This window comes from Chaetodon trifascialis, chromosome 23 (genome assembly GCF_039877785.1).
Source record: "Chaetodon trifascialis isolate fChaTrf1 chromosome 23, fChaTrf1.hap1, whole genome shotgun sequence".
Classification (NCBI taxonomy): Eukaryota; Metazoa; Chordata; class Actinopteri; order Chaetodontiformes; family Chaetodontidae; genus Chaetodon; species Chaetodon trifascialis.
Window position 1 is genome coordinate 2,950,892 of NC_092078.1, and position 19,031 is coordinate 2,969,922.

A 19,031-nucleotide genomic window follows, 5' to 3' on the forward strand; every position below is an offset into this window, starting at 1 on the left:
GTTAGAACAGGAGATTTAGATATTTTGTCTTCTTTTCTGAGTCACCTCTACATCATGTTTGTGCACATGTAGATCTTGACATGTGTGTTTGTGATTAAACGTGTCAACATGTGCTTGTGTTTGTGTGCTGAGGGCAGGATTTCCGGCCAAAGTGTTGTTATTGGAACATTTAGTGTTGTTCTCCGTCAAAACCAGAAATAAAAACTGGCAGCCCTGCTACTTCATCCCAGCCCGGTGCTAACTATAGCCCCAACACACACTCACAGACAGCCGCCTCATATTTGTTCCTCAAGACATTTGACTTGTTGGATAAATGGTGATGCACAAAGAAGATTTAGCGAGTGGACAGTGTGTTGTTGTAGTTCAGTGACACCAAATCCCCCAAAAAGCTAAAGCTGAAAGTGAGATTAAATGAGGGTTTCAGAAGGATTGGTGAAACACTACCTAAACTCTACAGCTAGCTAAGTTAGCATGGCTATCTGATGTATCTGTCTGACACATTTCAGTCCCACCAAAGGCTCTGATTGGCTCAGAGGTTTCCAAGCAAAGAAAAAGACACACTTTGAACACTGGAGATTTGCTTCGTCATTATTGTTTGGGAACCTTAAACTCTGAATATATATATCTTCTGAAAATGTGCTTTCAAAGTGAGAACCAGCAATTGAACTCTTTATATCTTAGATCTTGTTGAACACACACACACACACACACACACACACACACACACACACACACACACACACACACACACACACACAATGTGACTGTAAACAGATTTATGTCCCCACAACATGAGTAATGCATCTACACACACACACACACACACACACACACACACACACACACACACACACACACACACACACACACACACACACACACACACACACACACGTCTCTAAACTTAGCATCCCCGCACACATCTCACAGCGCTGTGGGTCACAGTTTGTTCTATTCTCAGCTCATGAGAGAAACTGTGCCAAGCTGGACCGACCAGGAAGTTAACGCTGTGCCACTTCCTGTCTCTGAGATGCTAGCTCTCGTACCAGCTCTTGGGACACGCACGCACACACACACACAAACACACACACACACACACACACACACACACACACACACACACACACACACACACACACACACACACACTAATATAACGTGCCCTCTCGACCCCTCTGTGGAAGGGTGGAGTTGTTTTTTAAGATATCGTCCAAGAACGGAGGTACACTTGCGTAGGTATTTGTGTGGGTGTGTTTGAGTAAGAACATATTTGTTTGTGTGTGTGTGTGTGTGTGTGTGTGTGTGTGTGTGTGTGTTTGTGTGTGTGCAAAGGTAAATTTGTGTGTGTCTGTGTTCTCACATTGGGTGATGACTGTGGGGAAAACAGGAAAGCAAACAACCATGCTCGGGGTGTGTGTAGGGAGAGAAAGAATGTGTTCACAATTCCATGGAAATCCATCAGTTGTTTGCTAATTTAGTTTAATTTCAGTGATGTAAGAAGAGATTTATCTTTGTAAACAATCAATTGGAGGACTCTTGTTTTGTTGTTGTTTTTCTTTAAGATTGTTAAAATTCAGCAGGGTGATACGTCGCACCTGAGGGACGGTCTTTGAGTTGTTGGTGGAGATTAAAGTGTTCATGTTCCATAGTATTTCTTACCCACGACCCAAAATTTAAGTAATAGCTGGTAAAGTCACAAAAGTTTCCAGCTTTACAATAACTTTGATGGTTCAGTGGACAAAGGTAATCAAATTCCCATCAGCCTCAGCTGTAGTCTACTGTGTGTTTGTTGGTACTAAAAGTTAGCATGCTAACGAGCTAAATTCAGATGGTGAACACGGAAAACTTTATACCAGCTAAACACTAGCATGTTAGTGTTGAGCATGCTAGCATATATTAGCGTTTAGCTGAAAGCACAGAGCTGCTAGCATGGCTGCAGAGCATTGTTTATTCACTCCAGGTTCTGTCCAGCGGCCATTCCCTGGAAATTAATGAGCAGCTTCAAAATCAGACAATAGTCATTGTCTGTGTTTCCTTTCATCTGGAAAGAACATCTCAATCTGTGCGTGTCGGCTACTATTCCTCTTTTTCACCAAAACCAAATGGAAATGATTATGGTTGTCCCCAATGTGAATAATCACATATGTGTGTGTGTGTGTGTGTGTTCTGCGATGAGAGCCCTTAAGTAGCTGCTGATGAATCCTGGCTGTTTATTGGTCCGTCTCGCATCCCACTTCCTGTCTGAGTGCCCGACAGACAGGAAATCAGAGCTCAGAACTTCATGTTACAGGAAGTCACGGAAAGATAACACACACACAGAGTGGAAAAAATAGTTGTGTGTGTGTGTGTGTGTGTGTGTGTGTGTGTGTGTGTGTGTGTGTGTGTGTGTGTGTGTGTGTGTGTGTGTGTGTGTGTTTGGGTGTTTGGGTGTGTGTGTGTATGAAGGGTTGAGTTTATTTTCTGCGCACTGAGTCATGGCGAGGTTAGCTCCCACACTTGGACAGTCAGACTTAAGTTGAGTTTCTAAACATTTTAGCATAATTCTAATTGAAAGTATGTATTTATATGTATTTGCAGATTGCTGTTAGCCTAAATATTGAACGAACACCTTATTAGCACTAACGTGTTAGTGATTGTTAGCTAATCACTAACACGTTAGTGATTGTTAGCTGAATTGTTAGCTAACAATCACTAACATGCTAGTGATTGTTAGCTAACATGTTTGCTAGCCAAGTTGCCAGGAGGCTATTTAGCAAACAAAACAAGATGCAAAGAGATGTTAGCTAGCTGCAGCTAACTAACCTGCTGGCTGGTTAGCGATGGAACAGTTTGCTAATGTTAAGCTAAATCAGACTGTAATTGTAGAAACAAGTAAAGACGCCATTTTGTTGGACCCTAAATGTTTTACTGTCTGTTCCGTAAACTGTCACGTTTTTTCCCTTCAGGGTCGAAGAAGAAGACGAAGGTCATCAAGAACAACCCGAACCCAGTTTGGAACGAGGTGCAAAATCTGAAATTTGGATTTTAAAAAAAATTCTTCTTTTTACTGCTTTTATATTGACAGCTTTAGTAACTGCTTCCAAATTAAATTTGTGCTGATAAAATATATAATACATATAATAAATATGATGCATAACTACAACAGTAAAATCCTGCTTTTACATTCATGAGAAATACATTTTCCTGATTGTACTTAGGTCTGTTTCTAATCTTCTGAAGTAAAGAATCAGTGGCTCTTTTAGATGCTAATAAAATTAAAATATATCTATATTTTGGCCGTAACCTGAACCTCGCCATCACTTTCATGCTGTTCCATTCTCTGCTAATGCTGTCTCCTGTCCCGGTTCTGACAGGGTTTTGAATGGGATCTGAAGGGGATCCCTCTGGACTCCGGAGCAGAGCTGCACTGCGTCGTCAAAGACCACGAGAAGATGGGGAGAAACAGGTGCTGACTCCTCTGTGTGAACATCGAGTGGCAAGAACGGTTTTCAGTGGTCAAAACAATTTACGTTTCTGACGCAGAAATAATCCTTTTGTTGGTGATATTTTCTGTAGTACTCATGTACCAAATACTACTTGAAGACATTAAAGTGTACATGTGTGTGTTTAGGTTCATGGGGGAATGCCGGCTGCCTCTCAGAGACGTCCTCAACTCTCCAAACCTGGCCGCCTCCTTCACCGTCTCCCTGCTGGACACCAAGAGGAACAACACAGGGGTAGGCATGAACACACACACACACACACACACACACACACACACACACACACACAGTGCGGCGTAGAGCAGAGACAGATTAATTTACAGTCTTATTGTGTCATGAAGCAATGGCAAATCATAAATCATCCAGAGTTTCCTGTCTGGATCTTTAAATAGAGACTTTCCTGAGTCAGAGCAGAATAACAACCATACGCCTCTTTCTCTGTCGTTTTATCGCTTGAAATCTGATTCAATTTGAATCTAACTACTGTGTTTCTATATAATGGCTCTGAGCACTTACCAGTGCAGACTCCATGAAGTTACTGGTCCTCACCATGAAATAGTCAGAAAATTAATATTAATTAGTAAGATTTGGAGTTGCTGATGAATTGATTTCACCTTTGGATGTAGCCAGGCTGACTGTTTCCCTCTGTTTCAGGTCTTTGTGCTAAGTTAAGCTAAGCTAAGCTAAGCCAACCGGGTGCTGGCTGTAGCCTCATATTTAGCGTACAGATGTGACAGTGGTACCAATCTTCTTCGCTAACTCTCCACCACAAGGCAAAGTTACAGTCAAACAAAAAGGTCCTCGCAAGACCTGAAACTCAAAGTTGTCCTCACACCGATACAACTACAAGCCACACACACAAACACACACGCACGCACACACCTTGGTGGGCCACACCTATCGTCATCTTCTGTTTTTTCACAGCAGATGAAACAGCGTTCTGTTTCCCCTCCTCGTTTCCTGAGCCCAAAACAAAGTCTTCCTCTCAGTGTCAGAGTGGATCTGATTGATGTCACACACACACACACACACACACACACACACACACACACACACACACACACACACACACACACACACACACACACACACACACACACAAAGTCAGTGTGTTTACATTACAGTAGGTACAATGTGTGTGTGATGTACAGGGTCATTCTTCATCCATTCTCCAAAGCAAAGACTAATATATATATAAGTCAAACATACATTCACTGTAACTGTTCATGGAAGATTTCACTCTAAATAAATTATATTTGAATGGCAGGATGATTTCAGTCATCTTGACTTTTTCACCCTTTCTCATCTCATGAACTGTACAATGGAGGTTAACTGATGTCACTGCAGCTGCTGCACACAAAGACTCTGATATCTTTGTTTACAGAAACACTACAGCTTATCACTTGAGTTGCCTTTTCCCGTTAAAGGAAACTGCAGAAAACTACACTGCACTGGTTTACACACCTACACTGCCACATCATCTGGAGTGCACAATGATGCTCGAATGATCAAGTGAAGCACTTCCAGAAACCAGCTGTGCTCTGTGTGTCTTAAGAAATGCTTGTCTTTCCTGATAGCAACTGCAACACATCTGCCTTGATTTGAAGACGTGCAACCAAAAAAGGGTGTGTACATGAAGCCAAAAGGTTCTTGATGAAGAGCTGATGTAAAGGTGTTTCTGGGAGCACGACAAGTTATTCAACCCAAGAGGTATTGTGGCTCGTTGGTCTAGGGGTGTGATTCTCGCTTAAGGTGCGAGAGGTCCTGGCTTCAAATCCTGGACGAGCCCTCCCTTTCTAAACCAAAGTCAAGGTGTGTGAAGTCTCTGTAAGATGTCAAATTGTGGTTTAATTTATCTGTAAATGATCAACCATTTGTTGCTGTACTAGGATTATAAAGTGTGCTGCAACTGAAGAACTGTCTGGTCTTCTGAAAGATTGTCTTGATTGAAGTTCCTTTACGAGCTGCAAAGTAAAGGAAAGTTTCTTGGGCTCGTCCGGGATTTGAACCCGGGACCTCTCGCACCCAAAGCGAGAATCATACCCCTAGACCAACGAGCCACACTTATAATGAGTTAAGCAACTGAGACTCAAGCTCATCCCTGAATCTGCCCTTTCCTGTTAAAGGAAACTGCAGACGACGACACCTTTTACAGCAGCTGTGTGCTTTTGTCTTATCTTGAGGTTCATTTGAACAGTGAACAGTGAAAGTGCTTATTTTACCTGACACCAGTGTCCTTGTTGGGCTTCCTATTCAAAAACCATGGACCAACCATTGTGGCCATTAACAGCCACCACCCTTGTGAGAAGGCTTTCCAGGGAACATTTTGGAGCATGTCTGTGCAAATTTGAACCCCTTCAGTGAGGTCAGACACTGATGTTGGACAACAGGCCATTGGAGTTCCTCCACATCAAACTTGTCCACTCATGTCTTTATGGACCTTGCATTATGCACAGGGTCACCATCATGCAGGAACACCAAAGGCCTTCCTCAAACTATAAAGGTTTGTTGCCACGAAGTCGGGAGCACAGGCCAAAATATCTTCCTGTAGCACTAGTGTTCCACAGGCAATCCTCCAGAACACCAGACAGGAAGTGTGATTCATCAGTTGCAGCATGCTTTATAGTCCTAGTGCAGCAACAAATGGCTCATCATTTCAAATTGACATCTTACAGAGACTTCACACACCTTGACTTTGGTTTAGAAAGGGAGGGCTCGTCCGGGATTTGAACCCGGGACCTCTCGCACCCTAAGCGAGAATCATACCCCTAGACCAACGAGCCACAATACCTCTAGGGTTGAATGACTTGTGGTGCTCCGAGAAACAACCTCACATCAGCTCTTCATCAAGAATTTTTTGGCTTCATGTACACGCCCTTCGTACACTGAGCTTCTTTCTGCATCCCTTACAAAAGCACTGATTGTTTAAACATATAATTGTGCTTTCTGTCTTCATTAGGCCACGCTGACCCTGCAGGTTTCCTACATGCCTCCGCCAGGAGCGGCTCCAATCTTCCAGGCTCCTCACCTACCCGAGGCTCTGCCCCATAACAACCCCAGCGTGGAGCTGGACACTGTCACAAGTAATTTAATCTGTCATTTACTTATTACATTGATGGCTTCTGTCAGTTTGTATTTTTATTGGCTGGGTCTGTATTTCATTTCTGGGACTGTCCGTCTGTCTGTGCAGTGATCTCTCTAGACACTTTGGGCGAGGAGGACACAGAAAGTATGATGATGCTGGAGCCGACAGAGGACCAGGGTCCCGATGATGGACGCTCCATGGTCATCGTCGGCCCTCAGGGACCCACAGGCCAGGAGTCCCCCACCGCCCAGGTGCCTAAACGCTCGCCACCATCCTACAACACCCATGGAGGGCTGAGGAAGAGGAGGAGAGGAGCCAGCAGTCAGCCCAAACAACTGCCCAATAAACCACAGGACATACAGGTACTACACAAGGCCACCCGCTCCTGATGGTTTCCTATCATTTGAAGTTATTGTATTAGGAGTAGTTGTGTAGAATTACTCATACAGCTCACAGTAATATATGTACAGACAGCATTTTGAAATGTTGTGTGTGCTCTTGTTAAATTGATGAACTTTTCAGATTTATTTTTAGGAAGCATGACTTCAGTTCAAGTTGCTCTTGCACTGGTTAATTGGCTCATTCACGGCCTCCTAACATCCAGTCACATTCATGCAGATGCTACCAGGTTAGCCACTTGATACACCTGCTGATGTTGAACTGTTGGCACTAGATGTATAAAATCCTGTCATGTGGATGTAAAGAAGTACATCAGTTTTTGCTCATAATGCCACCATGTGGTGATTTTGGCAAATTACAGAAGAAACAGACAAAATATTGTTACCTGGTCAGTTTATGATGATTCTTGTAGATAATTAATCTTTTTTTATCTTTTCTAAATCACTAGTTCCTCACTAAGAGTTTTAAGTTTAAAATTGCACACACTTAAAGGGCTTCATTTCCTGAAAGTCTCTAAAAAGTTACCTTCCTGTCCAGGTTCGTGTGCGCGTCATCGAGGGCCGACAGTTGCCAGGCATCAACATCAAGCCTGTTGTCAAGGTAACGGTAGCCGGTCAGACCAAGAGGACCCGCATCAGAAAGGGCAACAACCCGTTCTTTGATGAGGTAAACAAGAATTACTGAAAATGAAAATAAATTGCCTCTAAGTTAAAAACTGTAACTTGAGTGTTTTCCTCTCGGCAGACGTTCTTCCTGAACTTCTTCGAGACTCCATCAGATTTGTTTGATGAACCCATTTTCATCACTGTGAGTCTGACCTCCATCATACTGCATTTTTAACATGTCTTTGATTCTTTTCCTGTTCACTGAAACGTCAGGTCTGTCTCTCTCTCTGTCTGTCAGGTGTGCGACTCTCGCTCACTCAGAACTGATGCTGTGATCGGCGAATTCAAGGTAAACCTCCGTCTGAGCTCTGACCTTCAGTGCTCATGACTGTTCCACCTGACAGAGAGATACAGAAGACATAAAGCTACACAGTAACTAAAGCTGTCAGACAAACGTAACATATTACTATTTTATGTTTTTATCTTTTGTCAAGCACCTTGTGTTGCATTTTTATGTATGAAAGGTGCTATACAAATAAAGTTTGATTGATTGATTGATAACATACAGTAACAGCATAAAGTTGCATAAAATGGAAATACTCGAATAAAGTACCCGTACCTCGAATTTGTACTTAAGTAAACATGCTTACTCACATTCCACCACTGGATATTTGTTCTGCGATCGTGTTTTCTGGCTCATTTGGCCAAGAAAATTAAGTGAAGTGAGAAGCAAAAACATAGAAAAACTTGTGATATTTTTTACAGTTGGATGTGGGCACCGTCTACAACGAGCACAGTGAGTACATGTTTATATGTTTTTGGTGATTTGTACTTTTGTGCTTGTGTGAAAACTGTCAGCAAGGAACAGCTAAACTGTAATTAAGTTCATGTTTGTGCTGAGTCTAAGCATCCCAGAGTAAACTTCCTGGTTGCCGTATCTTATTGGTTAGTTTGAAGTTTAAGCCCACCCCCCTCTCTTCAGGACACTGCTTCTTGAGGAAGTGGCTGCTGCTGTGTGACCCCGACGACCTCTCTGCTGGGGTCAAAGGTTACCTGAAGGTCAGCCTGCTGGTCCTGGCAGCTGGAGACGAGCCGCCGGTGAGTCTGAAACAGCATCATGATGATATTTGATCAGATCAACAGGCTTCGTACAACCATAATAGTAATAAGACGAGCTTATCTTCCTCACTGTGTATTCCATGTTCAAGAATGTCTTACCCTTCATGAAAGCAGGAGTTTATTTATGTGTTATTGTTGTGTTTGTGTGTTTTTTGTAGGCCGACAGACGCGAGTGTGCCGAGGATAAAGAAGACATTGAAGGAAACCTGCTGAGACCGGCTGGTCTGTCTCTGAGAGGAGCCACTTTCACCCTGAGGATCTTCAGAGCTGAAGACCTGCCACAAAGTTAGTCTCCAGTCTGTTTGTTCTTTGTTCATCTGCTCTAAAGACAAAGATCTCTAATGTTTTCTCTTTTCTGTTTGCAGTGGACGATGCCTTCATGGATGGGATGAAGCAGATTCTTGGGTTTGACAGCAACAGGAAGAACCTGGTGGATCCTCTGGTGGAGATCCACTTTGCTGGCAAAACTGTGCGAATGAATCGAATCCTGCAGCTGCCATCAAAGCCATCTGATCTGAACACGATTTTAAACACAGAACCTGACATTTTCTGTCTTTTTCAGGTCTGCACTAAGATTCTGGAGAAGAACGCCAATCCACAATGGAACCAGAGTCTGAGCATGCCTATTCGGGTGAGACAAGCAGTGCAAACACATATTATTATATGACTTTATCAAGCTGGAACGATGAGTGCACTGATCTTAAATCATCATTATACAGTATATACTTTCTTTTTCCCTCCCAGTTTCCCTCCATGTGTGAGAAGATGAGGATCAGAATCTTGGACTGGTGAATCTTTGCTGATACATAACCTAATTTTTACAGTTTGTTTGATCAAACTCAGCAGAATATAAAGAATTTAGCATGAACCTTCGAGTGTGGTTTCAGTTTAGAGCAGAAGTTTTCAAAGTGTGATGCTGTGGGCCCCGAGTTTCTTTACATTTTGGTAACTTGGCAGCATTAAAACCAGGCCGAATTAGCTGTTAACAGTTCCTGTTGGCAGTGTATCCATGCATGCACAGATAACTATCAGTGAATTACTTTGATACTGCAGAAAACTTAAAAACGAGTTGATTTACAGGCAAGTTCTGGAGTTATTAGGCGCTAAGGGTTTTGGAGTACCTTGATTCTCTTTCGCCTCACGTTGTGTTTTCTTTGCCTCACATCTCTCCCTTCGCACTCCCCCCTCATGTCTCCCATGACGTCCTCCACATTTTGAAAACATCTGTTTTCGAGTGAAACATTTGGCTTTAAAAGCACGTGTCAGAGCTTTCGGTTCTTCTCTTGCTTCTTCATTCAGGGACAGAGCCAGTCACAATGATGTCATCGGCACCACCCACCTCTGTATGTCTAAGATCTCCGCCCCCGGTGGAGAGATCGACGGTAAGTAACGAGTTGGAACAGGTCTGAACTGGACTGGGCCCGACCAGTTTGGTTTGGACCTGTTTGGACTGGAATGGTCTAACTTTGACTGCACCTGAGTGTTCATACTTAACTCATCTTGTCTGGTTTGGTTCAGAGTTTTTAAAGTACATTTAGATTTGATAAAACACTGATGACGTCAAGCTGCCTTAAAACAGGTCACATGACTCAAAAGGTAACGTTTAAATCTATTGGTTTGTCTTTTAAAGTGACTGTAGCTCCAGACTGGATGGTAAATTGGTACGTGACCCGTCAAGTCTGGAACACTTTGGGGTTGCTCTCCTTTGGTTCTCTACCTGCTGGGTGGCTAATGCTAACCGGCAGCCGTCTGCAGATGTCGGGCTGATGTCAACAAACACAACCAGCAGGAGCAGATGAATAAGTGTGTTGAATTTTACTGAAAATGATAATTAAACTGGACGACTGTGCTCCACTTGAAGCATCTAGCACCGACAGTCCAGCGCTGTGTTTTTGGAATATGCACATCAATGACAGCCTTGCAGGTGGTGCAGGCTTGAAAAGGTCGCGGCTTTATGTTTTTGGCTGTCAGCCAAAACTTATTAGAGAAACGTTGATATGATTCATATGAAACATACAAACTTTACGTATCCGTGGTTTGCAGAAACATACAGTATTGTATTCTGCCGACTGGGTTGAACTGAAGAGTTAGCTCTGAAGTCCTGTGTGAGAACGCAAGTCTTGAACCACCAGATGGATCCTGGTTTGTGAACATAACAAAGCATGAATATTTACTTTTCAGTGACATGCATGAAGACCAGCTTGGTAATGTTTGTGTGCTAAACACTGACTGGCTTGAGCTCCCGGTTCCTTGGCGTCCCTCACAGTTGTCTTGTCCTTGTCCCAGGTGAAGAGGACATGCATGCGTTTTGTCCTCTGTGTGCGATGAGTGCTGTTTCATGTGAATAATGAAAAATGAAAAACAGGCTTTCTTTAGAGCAAGTGTTTGGTTTGTTTCACAGAGGTGCTGTTAGGGCTAGTATTTTTCAAAATAAAAGCGTCTCCTGCTCCTCACTTCCTACAGAGAATGACATATGAGAAACCATTTCCTCCTCTTTTCCATCAGCCTTTCCTTCCTTCCACTAACTTCTGTCACCAAAAGCTGTGAACGACTGACCTCCTTTTGGATAGAACTGCTTCAGATGGTTAAAAAAATACTGAAAATGTTGCACCTTTCATGGACTCGACTTGTTTCCCAGTTTCCGGCAGTGCTGGGACGTGTCACTAACTTCCCCTGAGGGTGAATTGTTTCAAGAGATTTACTTGAAACAAGCCAAATGTGCAGTGTTTGTGGTCCAGTGCATCTGTTTGGGCTTGAGTGGCGTTCAAAGACATGTTTCCTCTCTGTCTGTCTGACTCCATCCTTCCTCTCTACGCATTCAGATGACTTGACTCCACGGACCGTCCATCCTGGTAGTACGTGCACCATCCTCTCTTATTCTATGTGAAACAGTTCAGCTTGAGTCAATTCAGCTGTTTCACTTCTTCTTGTGATGTATATTTTTTCTTTCTTCTTTCTACTCGTAATAATTGTTTCCATCTTGGTTTAATTCTGATGAAACTCTCTGAATCTAGTCCATTTGAATCAAGTTCACATATTTTCCATCACTTCATCAATCAGTTAATCGATCAGTCTGTTCTTCGTTTTCCTCCTTCCACATTCTGCCCTGTGTGTGATGAAATCCGTCGTGTCATTGCAGTCGACGACAGTCTCGGTTTCCTGCCGACGTTCGGTCCGTGCTTTGTCAACCTGTACGGCAGCCCCAGAGAGTTCACCGCCTTCAACGACCCGCACGAAGCGCTAAACTTCGGAAAAGTAACTCGACATTTGTTGTTTTTCCTTACACACAGTCAGTCATCAAGGAAATTAAAGGTAGAAAGTGATTGAAAAGTCATAAAATCATCCAGAACTTGATTTTTGCTGGTACATTTTTGTGGATTATCACTGAAATAAACAGATTCGACTGAGCTGCAGCTTTATTTTAGCTTCAATCACAGCTCCTGTATCATGTTCCAGCTGTAAATGAGTGGACGAGTAGCAGCTATTGAAAGCGTCTCAGTAATTCAAATCAAATCAACTCAAATCAGATCAACTTTATTTATATGGCACTTTTCATACTTTATAGTAATACAAAGTGCCTCACAGGGGTTAAAAACCACAACATTATAGAACACTGTGACCCCAAACCTCCCACCCCCCCAAATATACACAGAGATACACAATTACATACAGTCACGCACATACATGGACAGACATACATACCCACACACACAAACTTACACACACCCACATACATACACTAACTGTCGCTGAGGAGACCTGGCTGGGCACCGAGAACCGAGGTGAGGAAGAAGCTACCTTTGGGGGCCATGCACACCGAGAGGAATCATGGTCCATGACTGCGGGGGCGCTGACACAGGGACCACCCCAGCCCAGGCAGGCAGGAGGCTCCACACCAAGGTGTAAAGCTCTCTAGCTACCTGGGCCAGGGCCATCCACGGAACAGCACCCCCATCGGTGAACCAGAATCAAATCCCGGTGTGGTAGGCCCCCAGGAGGAAACACTGGAAAATGAGGGGCTAGAACAGTAAAATAAGATAAAAGGTATAGAAGCTAAAACTGAGAATAAAACAGTAAAATGTATAAAATAGACCATAAGTAATGACTAAAACAATTGAAATAAAACATTGAGGTAACACAATAAAAAAAAAAATAAAAAAAAAAAAAATAAAATAATAATAATAATAATAAAAATATATATAATATTAGAAAATGTAAGAATAAAGGTCAGCTTAAGAAATTATAAATAGTAAATAAATAATTGTAACGTAGTAAATGTAATGTAGACATTTAATGAATCTTACACCTCCTAAAGATCTTTTTCTGCCTGTCAGGGGGAGGGCGTGGCGTATCGAGGTCGAGTTTTAATGGAACTAACTACAAAACTGGTGGACAAGCCGGAGCAGAAGAGTGAAGACATACCGTCTGATGACCTGCTGGTGGTGGAGGTGAGCAGGAAGGAGGAAATAAAAGAGGGTAAGAACACTTGAACCTGCAGAGAAAGGTGTCATCCATCCTTCCTACTCTCTCTCTCAACAGAAGTTTCTCAGGAAGAGGAAGTTCTCCCTCTTCGTGGCGTTCTACTCGGCCACGCTCCTCCAGGACGTCGACGACGCCATCCAGTTCGAGGTCAGCATTGGGAACTACGGCAACAAGTTCGACTACACCTGCCTCCCTCTGGCCTCTGCTACCCAGTTCAGCCGGGCCGTGTTTGACGGTAAGTCAGAGGTCAAAGGTCAAGAATATGAAAAGTTAGCAAAGAGTTTCGGTTGTAGGATGCTGCTGATTACAAGCTACAGTTTGATGATTTTCATAATAATGATTGCATCATTGTGTCTTTGTGTGTGTGTGTGTGTGTGTGTGTGTGTGTGTGTGTGTGTGTGCGTGTGTGTTCCAGGCTGCCACTACTACTACCTCCCATGGGGAAACGTTAAGCCAGTGGTGGTTCTGTCTTCAGAGTGGGAAGAAATCAAACCGAGGATCGAAGCTCTCAACATGCTGCTGGCTATCATTGAGAGACTGGTGGGTGTCGTATCTGTGTGTGTGTGTGTGTGTGTGTGTGTGTGTGTGTGTGTGTGTGTGTGTGTGTGCTGTTGTACATCTTTCTTTGTTGGGACCTCTTTGAGTTTTAGACCTTGGAAGTGAAAAAATCGTCATTCCTCTCTTAAATTGAATGTTTACCATTTGAGCGTGTGTGTGTGTGTGTGTGTGTGTGTGTGTGTGCAGGAGGAGAACCTGCAGCGGGTGCAGCTGGAGGTGAATGCAGGCAGTGATCTGGAGGAGGTGGAGCTGCGAGTGGTGGAGCTGCTGGACCAGGTCATCACAGACTGCAGGTGAACACTGAGGCTGCTTTAAACTGTGCTTCTATGTAACTAAGTACATTTACTCAAGCCCCCCCCCCCCCCCCCCCCCCTCCAGTGAGGAGCTGCCCTCTCTCGACCAGTGGCAGTGCGCGACGCCTCTGGACCACTCGCGGAGGCACGTTCGAGTGCTCCACCTGCAGCAGATTGTGGCGGCGGCGCTCGCTCTCAAACACGGACCCGCCACCGAGCTGTCCACGGTGCTGGAGCAGGCTGAGGACTGGGCCAGCAGGATCAGGGCCTTGGCCGAGGAGGTGAGTGTGTTTGTTATGTTCTGACCCAGAAATGAAGTGAAGAACGAGGCTACACTCTCTCTTTTTCCCTGTGTGCTTTATGTCTCTCGCCCAGCCTCAGAACAGTCTCCCGGACATCGTGATATGGATGCTGCAGGGCGACCGCAGGGTGGCGTACCATCGCATCCCAGCACACACTGTGATCTTCTCCCAGCAGCACTGTGGGAAACACTGTGGACAGCTGCAGACTGTCTTCCTCAAGGTGCGCGTGCACACACACACACACACACGCACACACACACATGCATTTTGTGTTCTGAAATGAAGTTTCACCTCCCGCTGTGTGTGCTGCGCAGTACCCGCAGGGCAGCGGTGGAGAAGCCAAACTTCCAGGTCAGCTGAGGGTCAAAGTCTGGTTCGGGTTGGCTGCTGACGTCAAACACTTCAACCAATACGCTGAAGGGAAGCTGTCGGTCTTTGCTGAGACGGTAAGATGCTGCAACAAGACGGGTGGGGTTGACCGATCAATACGCCTACATTTACCATCAGCACTGTAGCTAGCTAATTAAGCTAACAGCTGCTCCATGGGGGGCATTATGCTTCATCCCATGACCTGAATCTCTCCTCCTGCAGTATGAGAACCAGACCCGGCTCGCCCTGGTGGGCAGCTGGGGAACTACAGGCTTAACATACCCAAAGTTCAGCGACGTCACCGGGCGGGTGAAACTGCCCAAAGAGAGCTTCAAGCCCTCATCTGGCTGGACCTGGGCCGGAGACTGGTTCATCAGCCCCGAGAAGACGTGAGTGTGTGTGTGCACAGGAGATGAGCACATGAATTCACACACAGTTATTTGTCGTAGATTTTGTTGTTGTCATTTTTCTGGCTTTTATATTCTCACTCAGACACTATTTGAAAAAAACATCTGGTGAAACAAAACTACAGAAACCTGCAGGGCTTAATGTAAGTAAACATATCTGTGTGTGTGTGTGTGTGTGTGTGTGTGTGTGTGTGTGTGTGTGTGTGTGTGACGATAAACCCTCAGACTGCTCTTTGATGTGGACGCCGGTCACATGACCTTCTCAGAGGAAGTGTTTGAAAACCAGATGAGGTTGCCGGGCGGACAGTGGATCGGCATGCCGGAAGGCTACACTGACGTGGTGCGTGCGTGTCCATGCTGTGTGCGAGCGTGTGTGTTTCTGCACCTTTTATCTCGCTAAATCTAATGTGTGTGTGCATCAGAACGGGGAGAAGGCGGTGCCGAAGGACGAGGTGGAGTGTCCTCCAGGTTGGGTCTGGGAGGAGGTGGAGTGGAGCGAAGACCTCAACAGGGCTGTGGACGATCAAGGTGAGCACGCACAAGAACACACCTGTCAGCAACAAAAGGTTAATTAGACACTAATAAGTCCCGTTCTGTGTGTGTGTGTGTGTGTGTGTGTGTGTGTGTGTGTGTGTGTGTGTGTGTGTGTCCAGGCTGGGAATACGGCATCACCATCCCTCCAGACCGCCGCCCCAAGTCGTGGGTGCCGGCGGAGAAGATGTACCACACCAACCGAAGGAGACGATGGATACGAATGAGACGACGAGACCAGCAGAAGATGGACGCTCTCAGAAAGGTAGACAGAGATCTTCCACCTCTGACGTTTCTGACTGAAACACCTCACCAGTAAAGCTTCATTGATCCATTCCGTTCATCTGGATCAATAATCTTTTCATCTCTCATGTTATCTTGTAATGAGAGCAGCTGAAGTTTCCTGCTTCAGCCACTAGATGGTGCCCTAGTTTCACAGATGAGCAGAGAGCAGCTGAAACACACAGAGGTTCAGAGAGTGTGTGTGTGTGTGTGTGTGTGTGTGTGTGTGTGTGTGTGTGTGTGTGTGTGTGTGTGTTCACAGCAGCGTCCAGACGAGGCGGAGAGGGAGGGCTGGGAGTACGCCTCGCTGTTCGGCTGGAGGTTCCACTTGAAGCCGAGGAAGACGGACAGCTTCAGGAGGCGCAGGTGGAGGTGTCGCATGGAGCCGCTGGAGAAGTCGGGGCCGGCGGCCATCTTTGCTCTGGAGTGCTCTCTGGTGAGAGGATCAGATATAAAAACTATGTTACAATAAAATAATGGCGTTAAAATCCACTATGTGGCCAAAAGTATGTGGACACCTCAACATTTCACACAAAGCCAGTTCCTCTGCACCAAACTGAGAAAAACAGTTCTTTTGTCACGTTGAAGCAGGAAACAGAAAGTTGAAAACACACTTTTTTTTCATTGTATGTAATCTTAAAATTCGTTTGAAGTAAAAGGCCCAAATCATGAAGAACAGTCCGACCAAATGTTCAGTTGCATGTCCACATACTTTTGGCCGCGTGATGTATGGTGACTTCTCAGAACCTTTATATTAATGCTTTTATTTTGAAGGCCCTGCAGGAGGTGAGTGCACTTCTACAGGTCGGTGCTGCCTGTTCTTTTCTTTCTGAATGTGATCTTCATCTTCCTTTCTCTTGCCTCCTCCTCCTCCTCCCCCCACAGAGCAGTATAGAGGACAAGAACGATGACAAGTCGGTCACGACAACGTTCGGAGTCAACAGACCGACCATTTCCTGTTTCTTTGACCGTAAGACAGCACGCTTTTATTTTTTTACTCTTCCTCCTTCTTCACTCCTACCTTTATCAATTCAATGATGTGTGTGTGTGTGTGTGTGTGTGTGTGTGTGTGTGTGTGTGTGTGTGTGTGTGTGTGTGTGTGTGTGTGTGTGTGTGTGTGTGTGTGTGTGTGTGTGTTGTCTAGGTGGCGCCCGCTACCACCTGCGCTGTTACCTGTACCAAGCCAGAGACCTGCTGGCCATGGACAAAGACAGCTTCTCAGGTGAATTCTTTCAGATTTTCGCCATGTTTCTCACCATGTCTGTCATGGATGAAGAATGACGCTGATGACTTGCGCCATCTGGTGGCTGAAAAGTCTAGTTTGTGAAAATTGACCTCAGTTTTCTGTGATGGGAAAAAGACAGAAGGAAGGTGGCCGCAGAAACATTGTTTGGTTACCGAATACACATCTAACTTTTTACAGTGTTCATGTTTCTGAACATGATCTGTGGAGCAGTTTGGTATCTTTCAGCTTCTTGTTTTGGTTTTCTGGTCTCATCAGCATCTTTTCCACACAAAGCAGGAAGCTGGCTCTCATAAACACACTGTGCAAACAAGCAGACGTTAGCGACGAGCTGGAGGAAGTAGTGCAGCATTTAGCGGCTAAAGATCAGGATATTTTTTTAAATCAGGAAACAGCCAAACACAGACGTTCACCAATGGATCCAGATGTCCTTGATGATAGAAGTGAGGATAAATTAAACAAGGTCAGACAGGAAAAACAGGGTGATGTGCAGAACTTGGCATAAAACTGAAAAAACAATAATAATTAATATGATAATATGCTATGATATAGTACAATAATACTATTATGATAACAACAACAACAATCATATAATACTACTACTACTACTAATAATAATAATAAACATCTTGCAGTTCCTGAGCATTTTCATGAAAATCTGTTTAATGCTGTGTTTATAGAAAAAAGTAATAATGATAATATTAAAGGATGTGTTGTAAAATACACAATTTGTAGGGACGAGGGAAGATTTAAAATAACCAATAAGATAAATAGTTTGAAACTGTTATTTTAATTGTCAGTTATAGTTTGGGGACAGCAGAAATATGATGTGACCACGAATAACATGAGAATTATAGCAATTATAATAATATGATAAAACTAAACTAATGATCTTATACAATACAACATAATTACAATAATTAGGATTATTATTATTATATGTTGCTGCACATCTGGTTGAGTGTGAAGATGTCAGGGGTTGAAATTTGGCTTTAAACACGTGGAGGTGAACAGAACATCTGGACATCAAAAATGAGGACTTGAGCTTTAATATGGAGCAGCGTTATTCTGTTTTTATAAAGAGTTTTTGGTGTTACTGCACTGAAAGATGGAGGGAAAACGAAAGAGTGACACAGAGAGGGAGGACAGAAAAGGGAGACATGTTTTTCTTTTATTTGAAGAAGGTCATGGAAACTGCGGCTACCGTGAGCGTTAATCAGAAACCCACCGCAGCCTCACATGTAAAAACAGAGACGAGGCTTTGAAAAACAGAGGGATGAATAGACAGAGCAGGAGAGAAGTGATAGATGATGGAGGGAGGCTGCTTAAAGGGAAGCAGACACACACCGGCTGTAATGGATGAGTAGAGTTGATGGATGGCCTTCAGTCGTGTGTTAATCTGGTGTTAAATGGCGTCTGGGTGGCCATGATTAAAGACGGAGTCATTTATCAAAGACTGAGCTCTTTGTTTCTCTGTCTTTTTTCAGTCTGTCTCCGTCCTCCTGTCGGTCTGTCCTTTCTTAAGTCTCGTTCTCATCAGTGTCAGCGTTGAAGCTAGCTGCGCTAAAATCGCAGGGCTAACTAGCGAGCTAACTGGAGCGTCTCTCTGCTGCTCTGTTTTCTTCTTCTTGGCTTTTTCTTCACCTTTTCAAACATTTCATTCAATAAAAAGTTACTGAAGACGAAGTTTAAATCTCTCTGAACTCGCGAGTTTGCTAATGTTAACTTAGCGGCTCTTTTGATCGCCGTCATGGCCGCCGTCCTCGCTCTGATCGCTGCAGGGAAATTTAAATCCTGGTGTGTCTTCATTTCTGTTTGTCTTCTTTGCTTGTTTTTTCTTTGTCTCAGTTTGTTGGTAGGTCTCTTTTATCTCT

General features: G+C 44.1%; 2 protein-coding genes and 2 non-coding genes across 5 annotated transcripts in view; 1 reads left to right on the forward strand and 3 right to left on the reverse strand.

Annotated features, from left to right (window-relative positions):
* stk26 (serine/threonine protein kinase 26) overlaps positions 1–19,031 on the reverse strand; it is a 378,991-nt gene that overhangs the window by 183,639 nt on the left and 176,321 nt on the right. The gene's annotated exons all lie outside the window — the stretch shown is intronic.
* Positions 1–19,031, forward strand: part of dysf (dysferlin, limb girdle muscular dystrophy 2B (autosomal recessive)) — a 73,599-nt gene that overhangs the window by 6,724 nt on the left and 47,844 nt on the right. Inside the window, exons 2-32 of one of the 2 annotated variants that reach the window (XM_070993039.1) lie at positions 2,946–3,001; positions 3,354–3,445; positions 3,611–3,716; positions 6,442–6,565; positions 6,673–6,929; positions 7,504–7,632; positions 7,711–7,773; positions 7,870–7,920; positions 8,337–8,367; positions 8,554–8,669; positions 8,849–8,975; positions 9,056–9,159; positions 9,253–9,321; positions 9,435–9,478; positions 9,990–10,072; positions 11,513–11,545; positions 11,830–11,945; positions 13,025–13,138; positions 13,230–13,407; positions 13,588–13,712; positions 13,917–14,023; positions 14,109–14,304; positions 14,399–14,545; positions 14,640–14,771; positions 14,917–15,083; positions 15,327–15,441; positions 15,524–15,629; positions 15,755–15,897; positions 16,177–16,350; positions 16,800–16,884; positions 17,059–17,136. In XM_070993039.1, the coding sequence (XP_070849140.1) occupies positions 2,946–3,001; positions 3,354–3,445; positions 3,611–3,716; positions 6,442–6,565; positions 6,673–6,929; positions 7,504–7,632; positions 7,711–7,773; positions 7,870–7,920; positions 8,337–8,367; positions 8,554–8,669; positions 8,849–8,975; positions 9,056–9,159; positions 9,253–9,321; positions 9,435–9,478; positions 9,990–10,072; positions 11,513–11,545; positions 11,830–11,945; positions 13,025–13,138; positions 13,230–13,407; positions 13,588–13,712; positions 13,917–14,023; positions 14,109–14,304; positions 14,399–14,545; positions 14,640–14,771; positions 14,917–15,083; positions 15,327–15,441; positions 15,524–15,629; positions 15,755–15,897; positions 16,177–16,350; positions 16,800–16,884; positions 17,059–17,136 (3,468 nt within the window). The remainder of the gene's footprint in view (positions 1–2,945; positions 3,002–3,353; positions 3,446–3,610; positions 3,717–6,441; positions 6,566–6,672; positions 6,930–7,503; positions 7,633–7,710; positions 7,774–7,869; positions 7,921–8,336; positions 8,368–8,553; positions 8,670–8,848; positions 8,976–9,055; positions 9,160–9,252; positions 9,322–9,434; positions 9,479–9,989; positions 10,073–11,512; positions 11,546–11,829; positions 11,946–13,024; positions 13,139–13,229; positions 13,408–13,587; positions 13,713–13,916; positions 14,024–14,108; positions 14,305–14,398; positions 14,546–14,639; positions 14,772–14,916; positions 15,084–15,326; positions 15,442–15,523; positions 15,630–15,754; positions 15,898–16,176; positions 16,351–16,799; positions 16,885–17,058; positions 17,137–19,031) is intronic. The other variant, XM_070993040.1, reaches the window with a different exon arrangement.
* Positions 5,471–5,542, reverse strand: trnap-ugg (transfer RNA proline (anticodon UGG)). The gene has a single exon. It is a non-coding gene; the product is annotated as a tRNA-Pro (tRNA).
* Positions 6,194–6,265, reverse strand: trnap-agg (transfer RNA proline (anticodon AGG)). Its single transcript has one exon. It is a non-coding gene; the product is annotated as a tRNA-Pro (tRNA).